The 18,327-nt window shown below is 60.8% G+C and overlaps 2 protein-coding genes across 2 annotated transcripts; both read right to left on the bottom strand.

Moving 5' to 3' along the window:
* Positions 1 to 246: 246 nt before the first annotated feature.
* On the bottom strand, positions 247 to 7,875 carry TNNI1 (troponin I1, slow skeletal type). Its single transcript, XM_066565320.1, is given in 8 exon segments — positions 247 to 521; positions 1,075 to 1,185; positions 2,468 to 2,644; positions 3,112 to 3,201; positions 3,277 to 3,408; positions 4,376 to 4,417; positions 5,226 to 5,253; positions 7,700 to 7,875. Coding segments are annotated over 7 exon segments (753 nt in total). The 3' UTR covers positions 247 to 521; positions 1,075 to 1,077.
* A 7,837-nt stretch (positions 7,876 to 15,712) lies between these two features.
* Positions 15,713 to 17,304, bottom strand: PHLDA3 (pleckstrin homology like domain family A member 3). Its single transcript, XM_066565363.1, has 2 exons — positions 16,769 to 17,304; positions 15,713 to 16,406 (listed from the first exon to the last, which is right to left on the bottom strand). The coding sequence occupies exons 1-2, from the start codon at positions 17,118 to 17,120 to the stop codon at positions 16,285 to 16,287; spliced, it is 474 nt and encodes a 157-aa protein (XP_066421460.1). The 5' UTR covers positions 17,121 to 17,304; the 3' UTR covers positions 15,713 to 16,284.
* Positions 17,305 to 18,327: the final 1,023 nt, after the last annotated feature.

Raw genomic sequence — 18,327 nt, 5'->3', positions numbered from 1 at the left:
ATCTGAGGAGCAACCCAGGGCTGGAAGGGACAAGCCCAAAGCTGTGTGAGCCCAGGGAGTGGGGTCTGAGTGCCAGCATGGGGACACTGCAGGTTGACCTGGCCCTGGGCAGAGTTCCCCAGTGAGGAGTGCACACAGCCTCGGCCCAGGACAGTCCTTTAATGCATTTCTGGCTGCCAGGGACATCTCGGGGTGCCACAGGGCACAGGGGGGCACAGGGGGGCACAGGGGGGCACAGGGGGGCACAGGGGGCAGCTGCTGCCTCTGGGGCAGCTCTGCAGGGCTGGCAGGGGTGGGTGGCAGTGGCCCTTGGGGACAGCACGGCCTGTGGCTGCTGGAGGGGGTCGCTGTGCAGGAGCAGGGCTGAGGGCACCACTGGAAGGAAGAAGCTCAGGTCTCCTTTCCACACCGTTGTCCTTGTGTTCCAGCTCAGTGGGGATTCAGGGAAGGGCACAAAGGGACAGGGGAGCAGCAAGGGCAGGCTGGCAGCAGGGATGGGGACGGTCTTCCTCCCAGTGCTCCTGTGGGAAAGAAACAGCAGAGGGGCAGAGGGGCAGAGGGGCAGAAGGGCAGAAGGGCAGAAGGGCAGAGGGGCAGAAGAGCAAAGGGGCAGAAGGGCAGAAGGGCAGAGGGGCAGAGGGGCAGAAGAGCAAAGGGGCAGAAGGGCAGAAGAGCAGAGGGGCAGAAGAGCGGAGGGGCAGAGGGGCAGAGGGGCAGAAGAGCGGAGGGGCAGAAGGGCAGAGGGGCAGAGGGGCAGAGGGGCAGAGGGGCAGAGGGGCAGAAGAGCGGAGGGGCAGAGGGGCAGAGGGGCAGCTTTGGCTGTGGCTGGTGCCAGCAATGCCTACGGGATGAGGGTGGCACAGGCAGCACGCCCAAAGGGCAGCACCCAGGAGAAGAGGAGGGGGGCTGGCAGGCACCCCAAGGCAGGGAGGTGTGGGACAGACCCCAGCCAAGTGTGGGGTGGGACATGGGGACAGGTGGCCTTTTTCTGTAGGGAGTGGGGACATTTCTGTGTCTCTCCAAGCACAGCCCAGGAGGCTGAGGGAGCTGAGGGGGATCAGGACCCAGCCCTACCTCTCACTGCCCCGTGGGGGACTTGGCAGCGTCGAACATCTTCTTCCTGCCCTCCATGCCCGACATGGCCTCCACGTTCTTGCGCCAGTCGCCCACTTCCACAGGGCGCTCCTGCCAGGGGACAGGGCTGAGCATGAGGCTCTGGCAGCCCTGCTCCGACCCTCCCCTGCACAGAGCCTCAGCTGGGACACAGCTGCCCCTGACAAAGCCCCTGTCTCTCTGCCATGTGTCCTGCACAGGGAGCTGCCTGGGGAGGTGGCAAACAGCGCCCTGATCTCCACAGGGAGCTCTGGATCCGTGTGGGTACCCCCCTCCCCAAAGCCTGGCCAAGCTGCTTTCATGCACCAGAAGGCTCAATAATCCCAGAAAGATTTCTTTAGGAGGAAGAAACCATGTGGGACTTTGGGTTTACAGCAGCACAGTGGAGCAGATGTTTTTACTGAAGTAAAAACACTTCCTGCATTGCCCTCCCACCTTCTCTGAGCGTTTGGTGGGGCTGGGATTGTTGGTATGACAGTGGGAGCCTGGCAGACACTTCCAGAGCAGAAGGGGAGGTGACAGCAGTTCTGGGAGCCCAGGTGTCTGCTCTGCCCCCCCAGCACTTGCAGATTACAAGCTGTGCCCCAACACCATGTCACACCAAGAACAAACCCAGATCTGTTCTCCACCTGGTGCCCAGGGCTGTAAGCAGAGCTTTCTGTCCAAAGGGCTGGAAAAGTGCTATACCACAATGGGGGGACAAATGAAAAACTGCTGAAAATTGAGATTCTCATCCAATCCTGCTCATCCAATTCTCATTCACTCTGCTGAACTGGAATGAGCTGGTGAAAGCCCTCTGGGGAGAGGGGATCCCCAGCTGTGCCTGGGCATGAGGCACAGCTCCAGCTGCTGGGGCACCTGCGCACCCCAGGCAGGTTTGGGCATCGCTGGCATTGAGACTTTCCCTTCTCACACCTCTGCCAAGCAGGTGGGGACTGGGCCATTTATCTCAGGCCAACTGCTGGGCTGCTCTGTCTTATCTAATCTGAGTCTCGGAGTTCCCTGGGAGATTTCTGGGTGTGATTGTGCCCAGCAGGAGCTCTTGTGGTTCCCTACAAGATCAAAGATCAGACTCAGCATTTGCAGCTCAGCCATGGTGCTGAGGGGCCCAGGTGAGAGACCCCCACACACTCTGGGAGGGAAGAGCACCACAGACTCTGCCCTAAATCTCACCAGTTACCATCCCCCTGGCCCAGTCAGACTGGTCCCATATGGCCCCACAAGATCCCACAGTGGGAATGGCCTCACAAGGCTCTTTCCAAGGCTGACAGGGGGTGAACACAGGTGCCCTGGAGAAGGGCAAGGGCACCCCTGGGAAGTGTGTCCATCTCCAGCCTCCAGAGGAATCACCCACCTTCTCCGTGTCCTCCTTCTTGACAGACTTCAGGTTGGCCCTGAGGTCCATGGACACCTTGTGCTTGGAGCCCAGCAGAGCCCTGAGCATGGCATCGGCCGAGACGCGGACCCGGCGCAGGGGAGGCCGCTTGAACTTCCCCCGGAGATCAAGGACTTTGATTTTCAGATCTTTAATCTGCAGGGGCAGGGGAGGAGCAGGGGTGGGAGGTGAGTGCTTGTCTGCCTTGCACAAAGAGCCCCTGTGGGAAGCAGGAGCTCTGGCAGCACCGAGCCCCAGAGGGATCTGCTCCTCTCAGGCAGGACCACCCCTACCAGGGCTCTGCCCACCCCGGCTCAGAGCTGGGCCATGGGCTGGGCCCAGCCTGCTCAGGCGGCAGCTGTGCCACAAGAAGCTCTCAGACCCACAGGGGTGACCAGGAGAGTGAGGAACCTCTCTGTGGACCCCGAGGACACTTGGGATTCCTTTGGGCAGGGATGAACCTTGCTCTGAGTGGTGCCGTGCAGAGCAAACACCTGCCCTGAGAAAACCCTGGTGCCTGTCCCACATCCCAGCCCAGCCTGGTCCATGACACATCCCCACTGAGGCCAGAGCTGCCACTGGGAGGGAACTTCCAGAAGGAACCAGCCCGTCCTCCCTCCTACCTCCCGGGTGTTATGGTTGCATTTTGCTTCAATGTCGTATCTCTCCTCATCCACAATTTCCACCTTCTCGTGCAGCTCCCTGCACAGGTCCTGGGGCCAAGAAAACAGGAGAGTGCTGAGTGAGGCCCCTCACGCTCCCAAGAGCACCCTCGGGCTGAGCAGTACCTGGAGCTGGCTCAAGGAGAGCCCGCTGGTGTGCAGTGGGGTGACCCTCTCAGACAGGTACCGCTCCTTCTCTGCCTGCTTGTCCACAATCTCCTGATCCCACTCCTCCTTGGCCTTGGCCAGCATCAAACTCTGTGAGCACCAGGAAATGGCACAAGTGTGAACAGGCCCCTGTTCCCCCTGAGCCGCTCATACCACATCTGTAGGATGGGACAGACTCGTGTGCCACCCCCTCCCTGCTGTCCCCAAACACACATCAAAGCCTCCCCACAGCTGGCTGGGGCTGTGGGGCAGTGGGGCAGTGGGGTTGTGGGACCATGGGTCTGTGGGGCTGTGGGGATGTGAGGCTGTGTCCTGTGAGGCTGTGGGGATGTGGGGCCATGGGGCTGTGGGGATGTGAGGCTGTGTCCTGTGAGGCTGTGGGACGAGGGGCCATGGGGCTGTGGGGCTGTGGGGCTGTGGGGATGTGAGGCTGTGTCCTGTGGGGCTGTGGGGCTGTGGGACGAGGGGCCATGGGGCTGTGAGGATGTGAGGCTGTGTCCTGTGAGGCTGTGGGGATGTGGGGCCATGGGGCTGTGGGGCTGTGGGATGAGGGGCTCTGGGGCTGTGGGACGAGGGGGCATGGGGCTGTGGAGCTGTGGGATGAGGGGCTCTGGGGCTGTGGGACGAGGGGCCATGGGGCTGTGGGGATGTGGGGATGTGGGGATGTGAGGCTGTGTCCTGTGGGGCTCTGGGGCTGTGGGACGAGGGGCCATGGGGCTGTGGAGCCCTGCTCCCGCTGCCTGCTGACGGTGGCTCTGCTGGAGCAGGCAATGTTTATCCCAAGCCAGAGCCCGGGGAGCTCCCAGGCCTGTGCTGGAGCACAAACGGGCTGAGGCCTCAGAGCTGAAGGTGTGGGGGTCTCTCCCCACCTTAGTGCAGGGGAGGTTTGTTTGGACCACAAATCCCACATGAGTGAGAAGAGAAAGGTGGGTGGGAGCTGCTCCCCACAGCCCATCCCTGAGCTTTCCTCACCCCGTCCCACCGACCATGTGCTACAACCTGGCTCCTTTCCCCCAGCGAGACAAACCCCAGGGAGTTTCCAGCCCTCGGGACTCACCTTCAACAAGAGTTTGCGTGAGGCTGTGATCTTGGATTTTCTCTAGGGGAAAGGGGAGGGAAGGAAAACACCCTTTGAAAACAAATGCACAGCAAATGCAGAGCTGCACCAAGGGCTCTCCCAGAGGGAAAGGCACTTACCTCCCTGCAAGCAGGGGAGCAGCCAGGGAGCAGCAGAAAAAACAAGAGAAGAGAACAGGGCATCAAGGAATGAGAGTAAAAAAGAGGGGACGGTCAAGGAATGCATCTCGTGTGGTTGCAGTTGGTTCCTTATTTCTGTATCTCACAGCTGCCACCAGCACGTGAGCCAGGCCTGAGGTGAAGGTGCCCTCTGGAAATGCAGTGGGAGCTCAAGGCCACGACTAAGAAAGCCAAAATGTCACTCAGGTGTGACAGGTGAGCTGGCACTGTGCCCATTGTGCCAACCCCAGCTCAGTCCCTGTAGTTCCGACACCCTCATTCCCACTTCAGCTGGGTCGGGATGCTTGGGTGCTGCTCAGGTTCACAGGGTTGGGACATCCCCAGGTCGTTACTCCAGGAAAGCTTTACAGGGAGTTCCTCCCTTCTCTGCTCACCAGGGAATGTGTTGGATTTGTGCAATGTGCTACAGAGAGCCTCACGGCAAATCCAGAGGTGCTCCCTCCCCTCAAATCTGCATTTGGTGATCGGGGAAAGCCTTGAGGTTTGAACTGGGACATTGAAAGGGCGAACAATTTGCATTTAAAGCCGGTTTTTGTAAGGGGAATGGCACAGAGGTCTGGGGCAGGGCAGGGTCTCCCAGCGGATCCTCCCCAAAGGGACAAGCACAGCCGGGCGAAGCTTTGGGGATCCCCGGGACCGCAGCTACTCACGGCTCCGGCATCGCGGCGAGTGCTGCTCCTGCCGAGAGAGGGAAAGCGGCTGAAGCCAAGGAGCAAATCCCGGACTCACAGAGGCCAAGGCAGCAGGGAGCGATGCCGAGGCGCTGCTGCCCCGCGCTGTCGGCGTTGGGAAGCGGCCCCGCAGCTCCATCACCCTCCACGCCCGGGCAGCGCGGACGGGCCCCGGGCTCCGGGAGAGCCCGCCCGCATCCCGGGCAGGCTGCGGCGTGCCCAGGCGCCCTGCAGGCTCGGCCTGCGGCTCCTGGGGCTTTTCCCAAGCTCCGAGCTGCTCCCCCGCCCGCCCCAGCTCGGGGCAAGGGATGGAGACTGGAAACATGAGGAGAAATGGGGGTGCCTCGGGAATTCCCCCGCGGGGTGGGCTCAGGGAGTCCTGTCCTGCAGCTCCCATGGGCAACGGCAGCGATGGGAGAGCCAAAACCCACCCGGGGAACGCCGGAGCAAAGGGCAACAACTCTGCTCTGAACAGGGCTGGGGGCTAGGGGTGCCCAGTCTGGAGAAATGAAGGATCCAGGGAGACCTGAGAGCCCCTTCCAGAGCCCAAAGGGGCTCCAGGAGAGCAGGAGAGGAACTCTGGGACAAGGGATGGAGGGACAGGACAAGGGGAATGGCTTCCCACTGTCAGAGGGCAGGGATGGGTGGGATATTGGGAAGGAATTCTTGGCTGTGAGACCCTGGCACAGGTGCCCAGAGCAGCCGGGGCTGCCCCTGGATCCCTGGCAGTGCCCAAGGCCAGGCTGGACAGGGCTTGGAGCAGCCTGGGACAGTGGAAGGTGTCCCTGCCATGGCAGGGCTGGGACTGGACGGGCTTTAAGGTCCCTCCCAACCGAAACCATTCAGGGATTCTCTAAGTTAGAGCCCACAGCTGAGCAGGTTCCTTCAGCAGTCACATTCCAGGTGAAACACTCAGGGTTTCCTATTTTACATTTGCCTGGTGATCCCAAGCCCTGGCAGCTGCTCCAGCCCATGTTGCTCCCCTGGCCCTGCTCTGACCCCTCCTATCCTGAGCAGCTGGGGCACTCTGTGAGTCCAATCAGCAGAAAAATGTGGGGGAAATACCAATCCTTGGGTTTTTTTGTTTTGTTTTGTTGTTTTTTGGGTTTTTTTTTCCTCAAACAGCATTTTCCAGGCGTGGGTTTAGTCCTTTTCCTTGGGAGTGAAATGGACAAGCTGGGATTTTTTGCCTTGATCCTTTTGCATCCCCTGATATTTGCAAACTGTTTTAGACCCCAAGGATTCATGCTGGGGGAAATGAAAAGCTGGTCTCAAACAGATGCTTACAGGTTTGTGTGGAGCCTGTGCCAAGCAAATCTCAGGGCACATCCTGGCTCTATTCCCTTGTCCCTGTTACCTCCCCATGCCCCCACAGCTCAGCCAGATATGTCCTGAATAAATGAAGTTTGGGGGATGGGGGGAATGTAATAAAATCCCAGCTGGAATCATCTTCCCCAGAGCTTCCCAATCCAGATCCCAGATTTACAAGGAAAAATCCCAAGAACAGGAATTTCTTTGTCCTCAAACTACATCAAACATTCCGTTTCCTTCCCTTGTGGAGGTTTTTGGTGCTGTGACAAACATCCCAGAGGACACCAGGCAGCACTGGTGCCTTGAGCAGGCTGGGTCCCAGCTCCTGCCCCCAAGTTTATTCTGGGGGTGGCAGAGGAGCCTTTCTTTCCCTGGAGCTGAGAGGGCTGGGAGCAGCCTCAGCGTTTCCATTGTCCCCTGCTGGAGCAGAGCCCGGCATTCCTTGGGGTGGGATCCACACCACACCTCGAGCTCACGACCTCTACCAAGGTCAGTCACATTTTAGGGCCAAATGGTCCTAAATTGGCTTCCCAAACAACTGCAGGGGCTCAGCTGTGCCTGTGAGACATCCCCAGCAATCCCCAGTGCCAGGACTTTTGGGCTCCAGCTGGATCTGGAGCATCCATGAGAGACTTTGGTCCCTGATGGGGACGAGAGGATCTGGGCAAGCTAATTCTGTAATATTTGCATTGTACCAGCTGTGAAAAGCTTATAAAGCTTATTGAACCACTGGATCATGGAAATCCTTAAAAGAAATAATCCCATAAACCCAACCACAGTCAACTCTGACATCCTCCCCCATCCCAGGAGGCTGGAGACAAACCACAAGCACTCTCCCAGTTACCAGGAGGGAGCTCTGTTCCCTCTGTTCCCACCCTGAACCTCCCACCAGTGAGCCAGGCTGGAACACCCAGCAAGTGCTCCTCAAACAGTCCTGTTTGCCATGGTTTGGGAAAAAACAGGCAAATATCAGCTCAAAGTCTTTGTCCCCATTGCAGCCTCACCAATCCTCTCTCCCAGAGCAGAGGAAATGTCTGAGCCACCTCAGAGAGGGGCAGAAATTCAGGCAGATCCTCGTGCTGGGGGTTCCTCTGTGTCCCATGCCAGTGCTGGGGGTCTCGTGCCCGTTTCAGCACCAGCACACCCAGGGGGGACAGGGGGCAGTGGCAGTGCCTTACCTGGCTGTGCAGGAGGGAGGTGACGCCTGGCTCGGCACAGCCGCGCTCTGCCAGGGCTGGGGCTGAGGGGGGATATTGAATCCCAGCCCTGCCTGCAAGTGGTCGGTAAAAATAGCACAAATCCCCTCCTCTGCAGGCATCTGCTGCAAGCCCCGGGAGTGCTGGGACTGCTGCTCACACCTGGGGCCCTGCCTGGAGCACAGGGGCACACACAGGTCACCCCTGTGTCACTGCACTTGTGTCCCAGGGCACCCACAACCCCCCTTTGGTTCCAGGGCTGTTTGCATGGGAATCATCCCAGACTGGTTTGGGTGGGAAGAGACCTTAAAAATCATCCAGTCCCAGCCCTGCCATGGCAGGGACACCTTCCACTAGCCCAGGTTGCTCCAAGCCCTGTCCAGCCTGGCCTTGGACACTTCCAGGCACGGGGCAGTCCTGTGCATCGTGGGCCCTCTGTGCCAGGGCCTCACCACCCTCACAGGGAAGAATTTCTCCCCAATATCCCATTTATCCCAGCCTCTGGCAGTGGGAAGCCATTCCCCTTGTGCCTCCATCCTTGTCCAGTCCCTCCCCAGCTCTCTTGGAGCCCCTTTGGGCACTGGGATGCCTCCAGGACAGCCCCTGCTCACATGGGGGCTCTGGGGGTCACACACACAGGCTCAGGCTGCCCAGTGCTGGGGATGCCGTGGGGATGGGCCGGATCCTCCGGGCACCTCTGCCTTGTCTGGTGTGACAGAGCTCCAGAGATGCTGCAAAAGGCAGGGGAGGAGGGCTGAACAGGCTGGGAGCTGCTCAGCCCTGCACGGTGGGGCACACACAGGACAGCGCTGGCAAAGGGGACTCCTGGGAGCCACCAGAGGCACCAGAGCAGGACAGGGAACCTCAGCAGGCCAGGCTGCGTTGCTGAGGGGTGATGGTGAAAACCAGCAAATGGGGGGTCACACCTCAGGCCAGGTGGGGTGGGGACCAAGGAGGGCACAGTCCCTTCTCTAAGGAGAAGGAGCAGCCCCACTCCCCACTGCAGCTTGGCATGCTCAGCCAGCTCCCAGCCCCTCACAGGCCCGGAGGTCTCCCCAAGAAAAGCAGTGAAAAAGCAGTGAAAGAGCTGCTGTCTGTCCCCACTGCTCCCCACAAAGCCCCTTGCCCAGTGTCCCTTTGCATGACAAGGGCTACAGGGCAGGCAGCACCTGTTCCCCAGGATATTTTTAGGGACAAATTTAGGAGCAAACAATTCCCAACGTGGGGCCCAGCAGGGACAATGCCTGGCATGTTAATCCTGGGGCTTTTATGGCCAGGAGGGACACACAGCTGCAGGAGTGGGGCAGCTCCCATGGTGGAGAGCACAGAGAGCCCCATCCTGCAGAGCCTTCCTGGCTCCTTCCCCCTGCCTGGACACCTGCAGGAGCTGCTGGCAGATGGGTGACAGTAGCACTGGCAGTGCCATCCTCGTGTGAATTGCACCCAGCAAGTCCCAGTGGGCAGGGGAGAAACCCCCCCTGCATCCAGCCCACCCCGGGACCCCTGCAAGGACCCTTCCCTGGCTCCCACGCCAGCACAGAGGATCTGCTCTCCCCTCGAGCAGGAGGAGGAGGAGGAGGAGGAGGCTTTAACCAGCCCCGTCAGACCTTTATAAGGAAAAGCCCCCTCGGGGCCAGGCCTCCAGCATCTTTCCTCCCGGATGCCTTGGAATTGTTTTCGGAGCACAGAGGAGCCAAAATTAGCCTGTGACAACGGCGCTGCATTCCCGCAGCTCCGGGGATGGGGCGGGGGCTGCTCCGGATGCCATCTGCTCCAGGCTCGGGTTTCATCCTCTGCTGGGACCCGGGGAGAGGAGGAGGAAAGGGCAGGAGCAGGATGGGGCAATGGGACCCCTAGATTTGGGGTTTTTCCATGGGTTTCAAAGCCCCGGCTCTGCCATGGGGGCTGCACAGAGGGACTGGCAGGGGACTGGGATGTCCCACCCCTCCTCCCCAGCTGACACAGAGGCTCACACACCACAGGGAGCTGCCTCCAGGTGAGGGGGTGTTTTATCAGGTGCCACCGGGGCCTTGGACACCACTCTGAGCTGCTGGGGGTGGGAAGGATCAGGCTGGAAATCTACAGGGTAAAGCAGCTGAGGGCAAATTCAGAGCAAAATAATAAAAATACATCTGGGATTGGCTCAGTTGGTCAGAGCTGGGTGCTGATAACACCCAGGTCATGGGTTTGATCCCCATTCACTTTAGAGCTGGACTCAATGATCCTTGTGGGTCCCTTCCAACTCAGACTATTCCATGATTCTGTGATTTGTCCATGTGCTGCTGCTGCTACAAATCAAATATCCCTCTGTTACTGGGAGCCACTGGTTGAAGGGAAGGGTTCCCCATGGGCTGCCACCAAGGAGATGGATGCCAGCAGAAATTTCCCAGAGAGCTGTATGGGGAGGTCAGAGCCAGGCAGGAGCAGGTCCCCAGGGACAGCTGCTTGTCCCTGAATGTCCCTGGGATCTACAGGTCACCTGTGTTTAGTCTCTTACAGGTGGACCCCCTGGCACGTGTTTAGAGGGATGGGGCATTTTCCCCCTCTGGACTTTCCAAGTCCCTGGAGGGTGTTGGTGGATCCCCACAGCCATGGCAGGGGCTGCCAGAGCTGCCCAATGGTCCCTGGCTCCTCAAGGTCTGGGGACTCCAAATGCAAAGGCACCTGACTCCTGTGAGCAGTTCAGCTACCCCACATGAAGCCAATCTCCCTGAAGAAATGGACTTGAAGCAATGCTGGAGGGGTCTCTTCCCCTCCTTGGAACCTTCCCACCCATCCTGTCCTCACCCTCTCCCAGCCACCATCCTCATTCCATCAACCCCGATGGAATTCACAAAGCCAACAGCTCCCAGAGCATCCAGGACAGACTTAGAAATGACAGCTGAGCCTCTGGTGTCCTTTGGGACTGAGCCCGTGGTGTCCTTTGGGACTGAGCCCATGGTGTCCTTTGGGGCTGATCCTCACTGCCACACTCAGAGTCCAGCACTGGGGGGTGACAGGAGAGCCCCCAGCTGCACCAGGCTTGTCACAGGACTGGGACAGATGCCACCCCACAGACTCACCACGGTGTGGGAGGAGGCTTTCCTTCTGTGGGACAGCTCAGGGACCAGGGGACAGCGAGGTCACCCCCTAAGCTGGGTGATGGCGAGGCTGCAGGGTCAGGTGGCAGTGAAGTGGTGAAGGACCATGGGGCTTGTCCTGAGGAATGGTCCCTGTGGTGCTCCTCCTGCAGACCATCCAGCAGCTCTCCTCCCTCCTGAGCTGCCAGAGGAACCCAGCCAGTCCCACCTGCTCTGTGGGTTGCTGACAGTGCAGTGGAAGCTCCTGGGATGCTTCTCTAAGAGCTGATGCCTCCTGCAGCCCTGGGGGGAATTTCCTCCCCCTGCTGCATCTGTGAACAGATCCCACCAAACCTGAGGGATGCCCCAAGATGGAAAGGGGGCAGAATTTGGATATTCATCACAGCCCAGCCTGGGAACCAGCACAGCTCCAGGCCAGACCCCAAATATTCCCCAGGGACTGAGAGACCTCTCCCAGCTCATCTGCCCCACTGATCTTCACCCCATTACATCAGCCCCACCAGGGCATCCCCATTTCCCACTGCCTGGCAGGGCAGAGGCTCCTCATCCCTTTGGGATGTGCTGCTCCATGTCCTGCTCCTGTCCCAGCCCCCATTCTGGGAACCCCAAGCTCTGGAGACCCCCTGGGCCTGGTGCAGCTCAGGGGGGTGCCCGTGCCAGCCCCTCCATCCTGCGAGGGACTCACCCTTCCCACCTGGCTACAGAGGGCAAATCCATTGGAGGCAGCTCTGGGGCTGAATGCCAAAGCAGGACAATTATCCCAAAATGCAAGAAACACCTTCCACTTCTAGAAATATCATGGCCAGTTTGTTTTTCTCTGCTTGAATACTTTGGGGAGGCCTGAAATGTTTGCAGAAGGTGCCAAAGCTGGGGAGGGTCCCCCAAAAGCCAAGGGGCCCTTTAGGAACAGCACAGGCCTCTGGCACATGGAAAAGGCTTTGTTAAATGAGGAGGAATTACCTACTTTGGGATAGTGGAAGGACATTATTGAAATGGAGCCACCCACTGAAGACTTGAAGCTTTCAATGGCTTTGCTGGTGACACATGAAACCTTCCCAGTGCTGATCCTGTGAGCTCTTCTCACCAGGAGAGGGATTTGGGCTGTTCTGTGCCAGTGCAGCCATGGCTCAGCAGTGACATCAGTTTGAGTATCACAAACTCCAGGCTGGTTTCCTGCCTAAGCAAGAAAGGGCTGTTGCAAATAATCCAAAATTTCTGGCCCAGGCAGGGACCCTGACAGAGTTTTTGGACATTTTCAGGGTATTTTCAGACCTTTACCTCTGTCTCTGAGACACATCTCAGTATCCACTTTGGGTTGGCTGTGCCACCCCTGCCTCCAGAGCCACTCAGTGGTTCCTGCTCGGGGACAATGGGGGACAGACAGGTGCTGGCATGTGCTGGTTGTTCCTCCTGCAGCTCCAGCAATGTCTGGGCCCTTGTTTTGATTCTTCCTGGTGAATCCCTGCCCTTCCTGGGCTCCCACAACCTCAGCTCTTCTGCTGGGGAATGTCACAGGCACAGCTCTGAATCCCCTGGGCCACGGAGTCCCAGACCCTCCCGCAGGACCCTGTGGCTGGGGAGTGAAGGTGTGACCCTGCAGTCCCTGCCCTGACCCCTCAGCACCCCAGGGGCTGTGCTGCAAGCACAGTCACTTCTTCCTACACTGCAGTGCAGGAGGAGTCAGTGGAGATGGCCAAGCCCCCACAGCAGTGCTGGGGACATCCCAGCCTCTGCTTCCTGCAGCATGGACACACAGACAGCAGCGCTCTGGGCAGGTGCCGTGTCCCAAACCAAAATCCAGTGATTTAGGAATTGTCATTAAGGAATGGCCAACAATGAAATCATTTTAGGAGCATCTGGAGGAAGTTGGACAGTTGACCTAAAGCCAAAAAGCAGAATGCTACTTGGTACAGCTGGGATTATTTTCATTTTTATCTAAAGAGGAACCACCCACAAGCTGAGGGATGATCCCAGGAGAAGCAGGGCAGTGCCAGGCTCTCCACAGGGCACTTGGTGATGGAGGAGGTCCCACGAGACAAAAGCATTGGCACCATCAGGCTGCACCTCCCTGTCTCAGCACTGTGACCCCAGTGCCCTCCCTGGCACTCAAAGTGCCCAGCCAGCCCCAAACTGATCCCAAAGGCAGACCTGGGATGTCCTCAGGTGGGAAAAACTCCTGTCCTCTGCACCCACTGCACCCCTGTGGTGCTGCAGGGAGGGTGCCAGTCCCTGTGGGTGCTGGCAGAGCCCCTGCCCAGGGTGGGGGCACAGGGCAGCCCCCCAGAGCAACCTCAGCACTGGGGCACCCTCAGAGAAGTGTGGGGAGGGATGCTGGAGCAGGGGCACCGTGGGCTGGGAGCAGCAGAGCCAGATTTTCAGGCTCCTGCCTTTGAACTCTGGGCAAAGCTCCAGGGCACCTCTCTCCTCTCCCCGGAGGCCCAGGGGGGCTCTGGCCATGGGAGCCCTTGTGCTGGAGGGGCTGAGGGGCCACAAAGCCACCCTGCATCCCCCTGCTGTGCCTCAGTTTCCCCACCTCCAGGGGCATTAGAAATGCTTCCCACAAATCCTCTCCTGCTTTGCAGGCTGCCTGGGAGGGTGCTGGCACCACGTCCCTGGTGCTGGGGATGCTCCAGCCCCTGGCCCTGGCCCTACTCCACTCCCTGGCCAGCTCTCTGGGCTGTTTATTTGTTTTTCAGTCTCGGGGTGACTTTTCCTCTGCAGAGACATTCAGCCCTCCCAGGGGAGATGAAGCCAACACATCTTCCACCCCCACACTGCTGGCTGGGCTCTGACCCAGCCCCTGCTCCAGGGTCAGCCTGGGAATCCACCCCCAGAGGATGGGTCAGGTGGGGGTGTCTGCTCAGAAGGAAATCCCAAACCTGGAGGCTTGGGGAGCTCTAAAGTCCCTGGGGGATTTGGGGTCCAGGCAGGGAGCCTGGATGTGTGTTGGACTGGATGAAAGGCTCAGGATGAGGATGGAAAAGCTTGACTTTTCCTGGACCTGAAACGCTGACACAGGGATTTGTGTTTTCTTATTGTCCCCTCCCTGCATTGACTGCCTAAAGTTCTCCCCAGCTCTGGGGTACTGTGGCCTCTCTGCTGCCTCATCATCAGTGCCCAGGGATGTACCATGGCTAGGGCTGGTGCTTACACGCTCTCCTTGATAATTTTCTCTGACAGTTCCTTGCTGGCAGTTGGAAAACAGAAAATATCTATTTACAGGGGGCAAGAGAGCAGAAAAAATGAAAAAAAAAAGGAGTCACACTGAATAAAACTGGTAACTTTGGGAACCCCCTGGCACTGGGTGCTCCCCACCCTGGCACCCACCATGGCACAGGCTTGGGATGCTCACATGGCTTTGATTGAGCCTCACTGAGTCCCCTGGCTCTGGGAGCTGGGGATTCAGGGGGAAGCCCAGGACAGTGATCCTTGCCCTGGAAAATATCTGTAAGCAGCAGCACCTTCCTGGCCACTCCATTCCCCCCTGACACGTGTAGCAGGGACCTGGTCTGAGGCTTGTCCACACAGGGCACCACAGCTGAAGCATGTCCTGCAGTGGGTCCCACCACCCCTGGAGTCCCCCCGTCCCTGTCATGACTCTGGGATGGTGCAGAGCTCCATCTATGCAGTGCTTGGGTCCAGCTCCATCTGCACCCCGGGCCGGTCCCCGCCCCTCTGCACCCCCAGCCGGGGGGGTCTCAGTAAATGCAGCTCTGAGCCCCCCCTGGCCAAGGAGGCTCTGCCGGGTGGAACCCCCTGGTGCCTGCTCCTGCAGGGCCAGCACGAGCCTGGCCCTGCACAGAGAGCCCTGCCACTGTCCCCAAAGCCCCCGGTGCTGCCCTGGCACGGGGACGGGACCCTCAGGCTGGGGTGCAGGCTGGGGTGCAGGCACAGGCTGGGGTGCAGATCGGGGTACAGGCTGGGGTACAGGGGTACAGGCTGGGGTTCAGGCTGGGGTACAGGTGCAGGTACAGACTGGGGTGCAGACTGGGGTGCAGGGTGGGGTACAGATCGGGGTGCAGGCTGGGTTCAGGCTGGGTACAGGTGGGTGCATGCTGGGTGCAGGTTGGGTGCAGGCTGGGGTGCAGATCGGGGATCAGGCTGGGGTGCAGGCTGGGTGCAGGTGGGTGCAGGTTGGGTACAGGTGGGTGCAGGTTGGGTGCAGGCTGGGGTTCAGGCTGGGTGCAGGTGGGTGCAGGCTGGGGTGCAGATCGGGGATCAGGCTGGGTGCAGGTGGGTGCAGGTTGGGGTGCAGATCGGGGATCAGGCTGGGGTGCAGGTGGGTGCAGGCTGGGTACAGGTGGGTGCAGGCTGGGTTCAGGCTGGGTGCAGGTTGGGTACAGGTGGGTACAGGTGGGTGCAGGCTGGGTTCAGGCTGGGTGCAGGTGGGTGCAGGTTGGGTGCAGGTGGGTGCAGGCTGTGTTCAGGCTGGGTGCAGGCTGCCCGGCCCGGGCAATAAGGACACCGCGCTCCGTGGTTCCCACGCGGCCGGGAAATCTCCGGCAGGATCCGCAGCGCCTCCGGCCCCGGGCTGGGCTCAGGCTCCAGCTTGCGGAGCGCTGCTGGCTCCAGGCGCTGCTGTCTGCGCTGCCTGTCGGGGCAGGGCCATCCCTCCCTGCTGCGGAGCCACAGCGCTGCTCCCGCGTCACCGGCGCACAAACCACCGTGGGAATCCCTGGGGACACGGGCGCAGCGGGACTGGTGATCGGGGAGCCTCGGGGTGCTGCTGGGGGGCTTTGGAGAGAGCCTCGGGGCGCTTCTGGGGGGCGTTGGAGCCCGGCTGGGGGATGATGGTTTAGGAGTCATGACTGCAAAGCTCTATGCAGGATTTGTGCTCTCCCATGCCCTGTGGGTCCCACAAATCAAAGCAACACCAGGGTAAGAAGCTGAAAGTCCTGTTAAGGGACACTTTTGATACAGGGAATTGGGGTCCCCAGCATTCCCCTCAGCCCAAGGACATCCCAGGGTGAGACAATGTCCGGCAGCACGGCTGTGTCACCACAGCATCCTTTCAGTGCCCTGCTGAGGGGTCCCTGCTGCAGCAGCAGCTTTCCAGCCCCTTTTTAAAATTGGGACCCAGCCACATCCATCTGTCCCAGTGTCACTGTCACACAGGCAGAGCTCTCTGTGGCACAGATCCTTCAGGCACAGCCTCATCCATCCCCTGTCCTGCAGGAGAGGCCTGGGGTCCCCAGCAGTGCACCAAGGTCCTGCACACGTTAGCTGAATGAAGGGTGGTGGGGCCCCAGGCAGGGATGTCACCTCCTGCCTTGTCTGAAGTGCCAGGTGGTGGCCCTGCCTGTGTCCTGTGTCCTGCTGTGCCAAGGGGACGTGGCTGTGCCAGCCCAGCTCTTGCGGTGCCTCTGTCCTGCCCCGGCAAGGGGGGAGCCAGTGCCAGCACCGGCCTCCCCGGGGCCACTGTCCTCGTCCCCGGGCTGCACAGCGGTGACTTCACTTGCCCGCAGGGATCCCGTTCTCCCCAGCGCCTGCCGAGCCGAGCGCCATCTCCATGCGACTCCTGGGAAGCTGCGATTCCCGGGGCTGTCCCACCGGGGCTGTGTCCAGCTGCATCGCTGCCGAGAGAAGGCTCCTGTCACCCACTGGGCCAGCGCTGGGACATGGGGCATCCTGAGGGGACTGGGGCCAGACACCATCCCCACCCCATCCCACGTGCAGGATAGCAAAGGGCTCTGTATCCCTCAGGCCACCCCAGACAGAAGGAGGATGTTAGAAATCCCTGTCCAGGGATACGGAGAGGCCAAACCCACGGGGGCGTCCAAGCCAGGGCACGGGGACATGGGAACATCAACCTGCAGACCCATCCCGCTCCACGGGACCCCCTCTGTGATTCCCCAAACCTCAGGGATGGGAACCTGCGGCCAGGGACCTCATGCTGGGCTGGGTCCCGCTCCCTGGGCCGCGGTGGCTGCGGTACCTGCTCGGCAGCTGTGCCGGGCGCGCACCTCCTGCATCGCCTGCTGGTTCTTGAAGCGCACGAGCCCCATGGTGATCTCGGCGTTCCAGCCCGGGTCCTCCTGGGCGCAGCGGAAATCGATCTCGAGGCTGTCGTCCATCACCACCGTGAAGTAAATGTGCCGCTCCTTCCACTCCACGCACTCCACGGCCTTCATGCGGGCGAAGCTCAGCTCCTTGCGCCGCGAGCCCTTGGGCTCGAAGAGCTGCAGCCCCTTCTCCGTCAGCAGGCACCGCTTCTTCTTCCAGAGCTGCAGCAGCCCTCCACTCCGCTTCTCCAGCACCCCCTCCCTCAGCACCTTCTCGGGGGTCATCGCGGCTGCTCGGCCCCGGGGTCCTCAGCACCCTGCGCCGGCCCAGCCGAGCATTACCCACCGGGGCAATTCCAGCCGAGCTCCCGGGGCCGGGACCCGCGGTGGCCGTGCTGCCCCCGGGCCTCGCCGCTCCCGCTGCGGCTCTCAGAGGGGCTGAGGCTCGGGGAGCCCCATTCCGGCCCCGTGCCGGGCTCCGCTCCCTGCCCGAGCCGCGTGTGGGATCCGCGCTCGCAGGAGCTGTCGCTACTTGCCCGGCCGCTCTCCCACTCGCATTCCTGCGCCTCGCCTGGCCCCTCCTGCTCCCAGGCTCCCTTCACGCCCAGGCGAAGCCCGACCAGGCCCGGCGCAGCCCCGCTTCACCCGGGAGGAGCTTCTGGGGTGCCCGAGGGCAGGCGCAGCCTCAGGGCCTTCGTGTGAACAGGCGGGGTGTGGGACGGGGCTGCATGGCAGCGCTGCAGGGTGTGTGAGGGATGGGGCTGCATGGCAGCGGTGCAGGGATGGGACGGGGCAGGGCTTGGGGACTTGTGCACGACAGCCCGGGGTGCAGGGACAGATATTGGAGGGGCAAGAGCAGCTCTTGGGGGTGCAGCACCAGCTGTTGGGGGTGCAGCCCCCCGGGCACAGAGCTATAGGGTGCAGAGCTGGTGGGACAATGGGCTCTGGGGCACTGGGCCGACTGGGCAGGGGGCTCTGCATAGCCAGGCAGGGGTACAGAGTGCAGTGCTACCTGGACTGGGGGTTGCAGTGCCAGCCAAGAAGGCACAATGGGCCGCAGTGCCAGGGCAGGGGCTGCTGGGGTGCAGTGCCAGCTGGGACAGTAGGCTGTACCTGCAGCACCAGCCAGGCAGGGGCTCTGGGGACCCCGAGTGCAGCCCAGGAGGAGAGACAAAGGCAGAGAACGGACAGCAGCAATGGGGACAACCCCAGACAGCCACCCACCGCCCCAGGCACTCACCCAAGGGTGCTGGGCCACCCCTCAGCACACAGAGCTCCCATCGCTCAAAGGCCCTGAGATGGGGGTTTGAAGCCCACAGGCTGTCCCACAGCAAGGGGCAGCATCCCCCAGCCCGTGACCTGTGCAGGGGGAAGGAGCCGTGGAGCGGGGCCGGGGCAGCGCAGCCCGGTCCTCCTGCCTGATCCTCCCTCCCCTGCAGCCAAACACCGTCTCCTTTCCAGCCCGTCTCGTTCCCGGCCACCGCAGCACCAT

Source organism: Molothrus aeneus, chromosome 24 (assembly GCF_037042795.1).
Source record: "Molothrus aeneus isolate 106 chromosome 24, BPBGC_Maene_1.0, whole genome shotgun sequence".
NCBI lineage: Eukaryota > Metazoa > Chordata > Aves > Passeriformes > Icteridae > Molothrus > Molothrus aeneus.
Note: the sequence above shows the minus strand (reverse complement) of the source record. Positions and strands in the feature narration are given on the sequence as shown.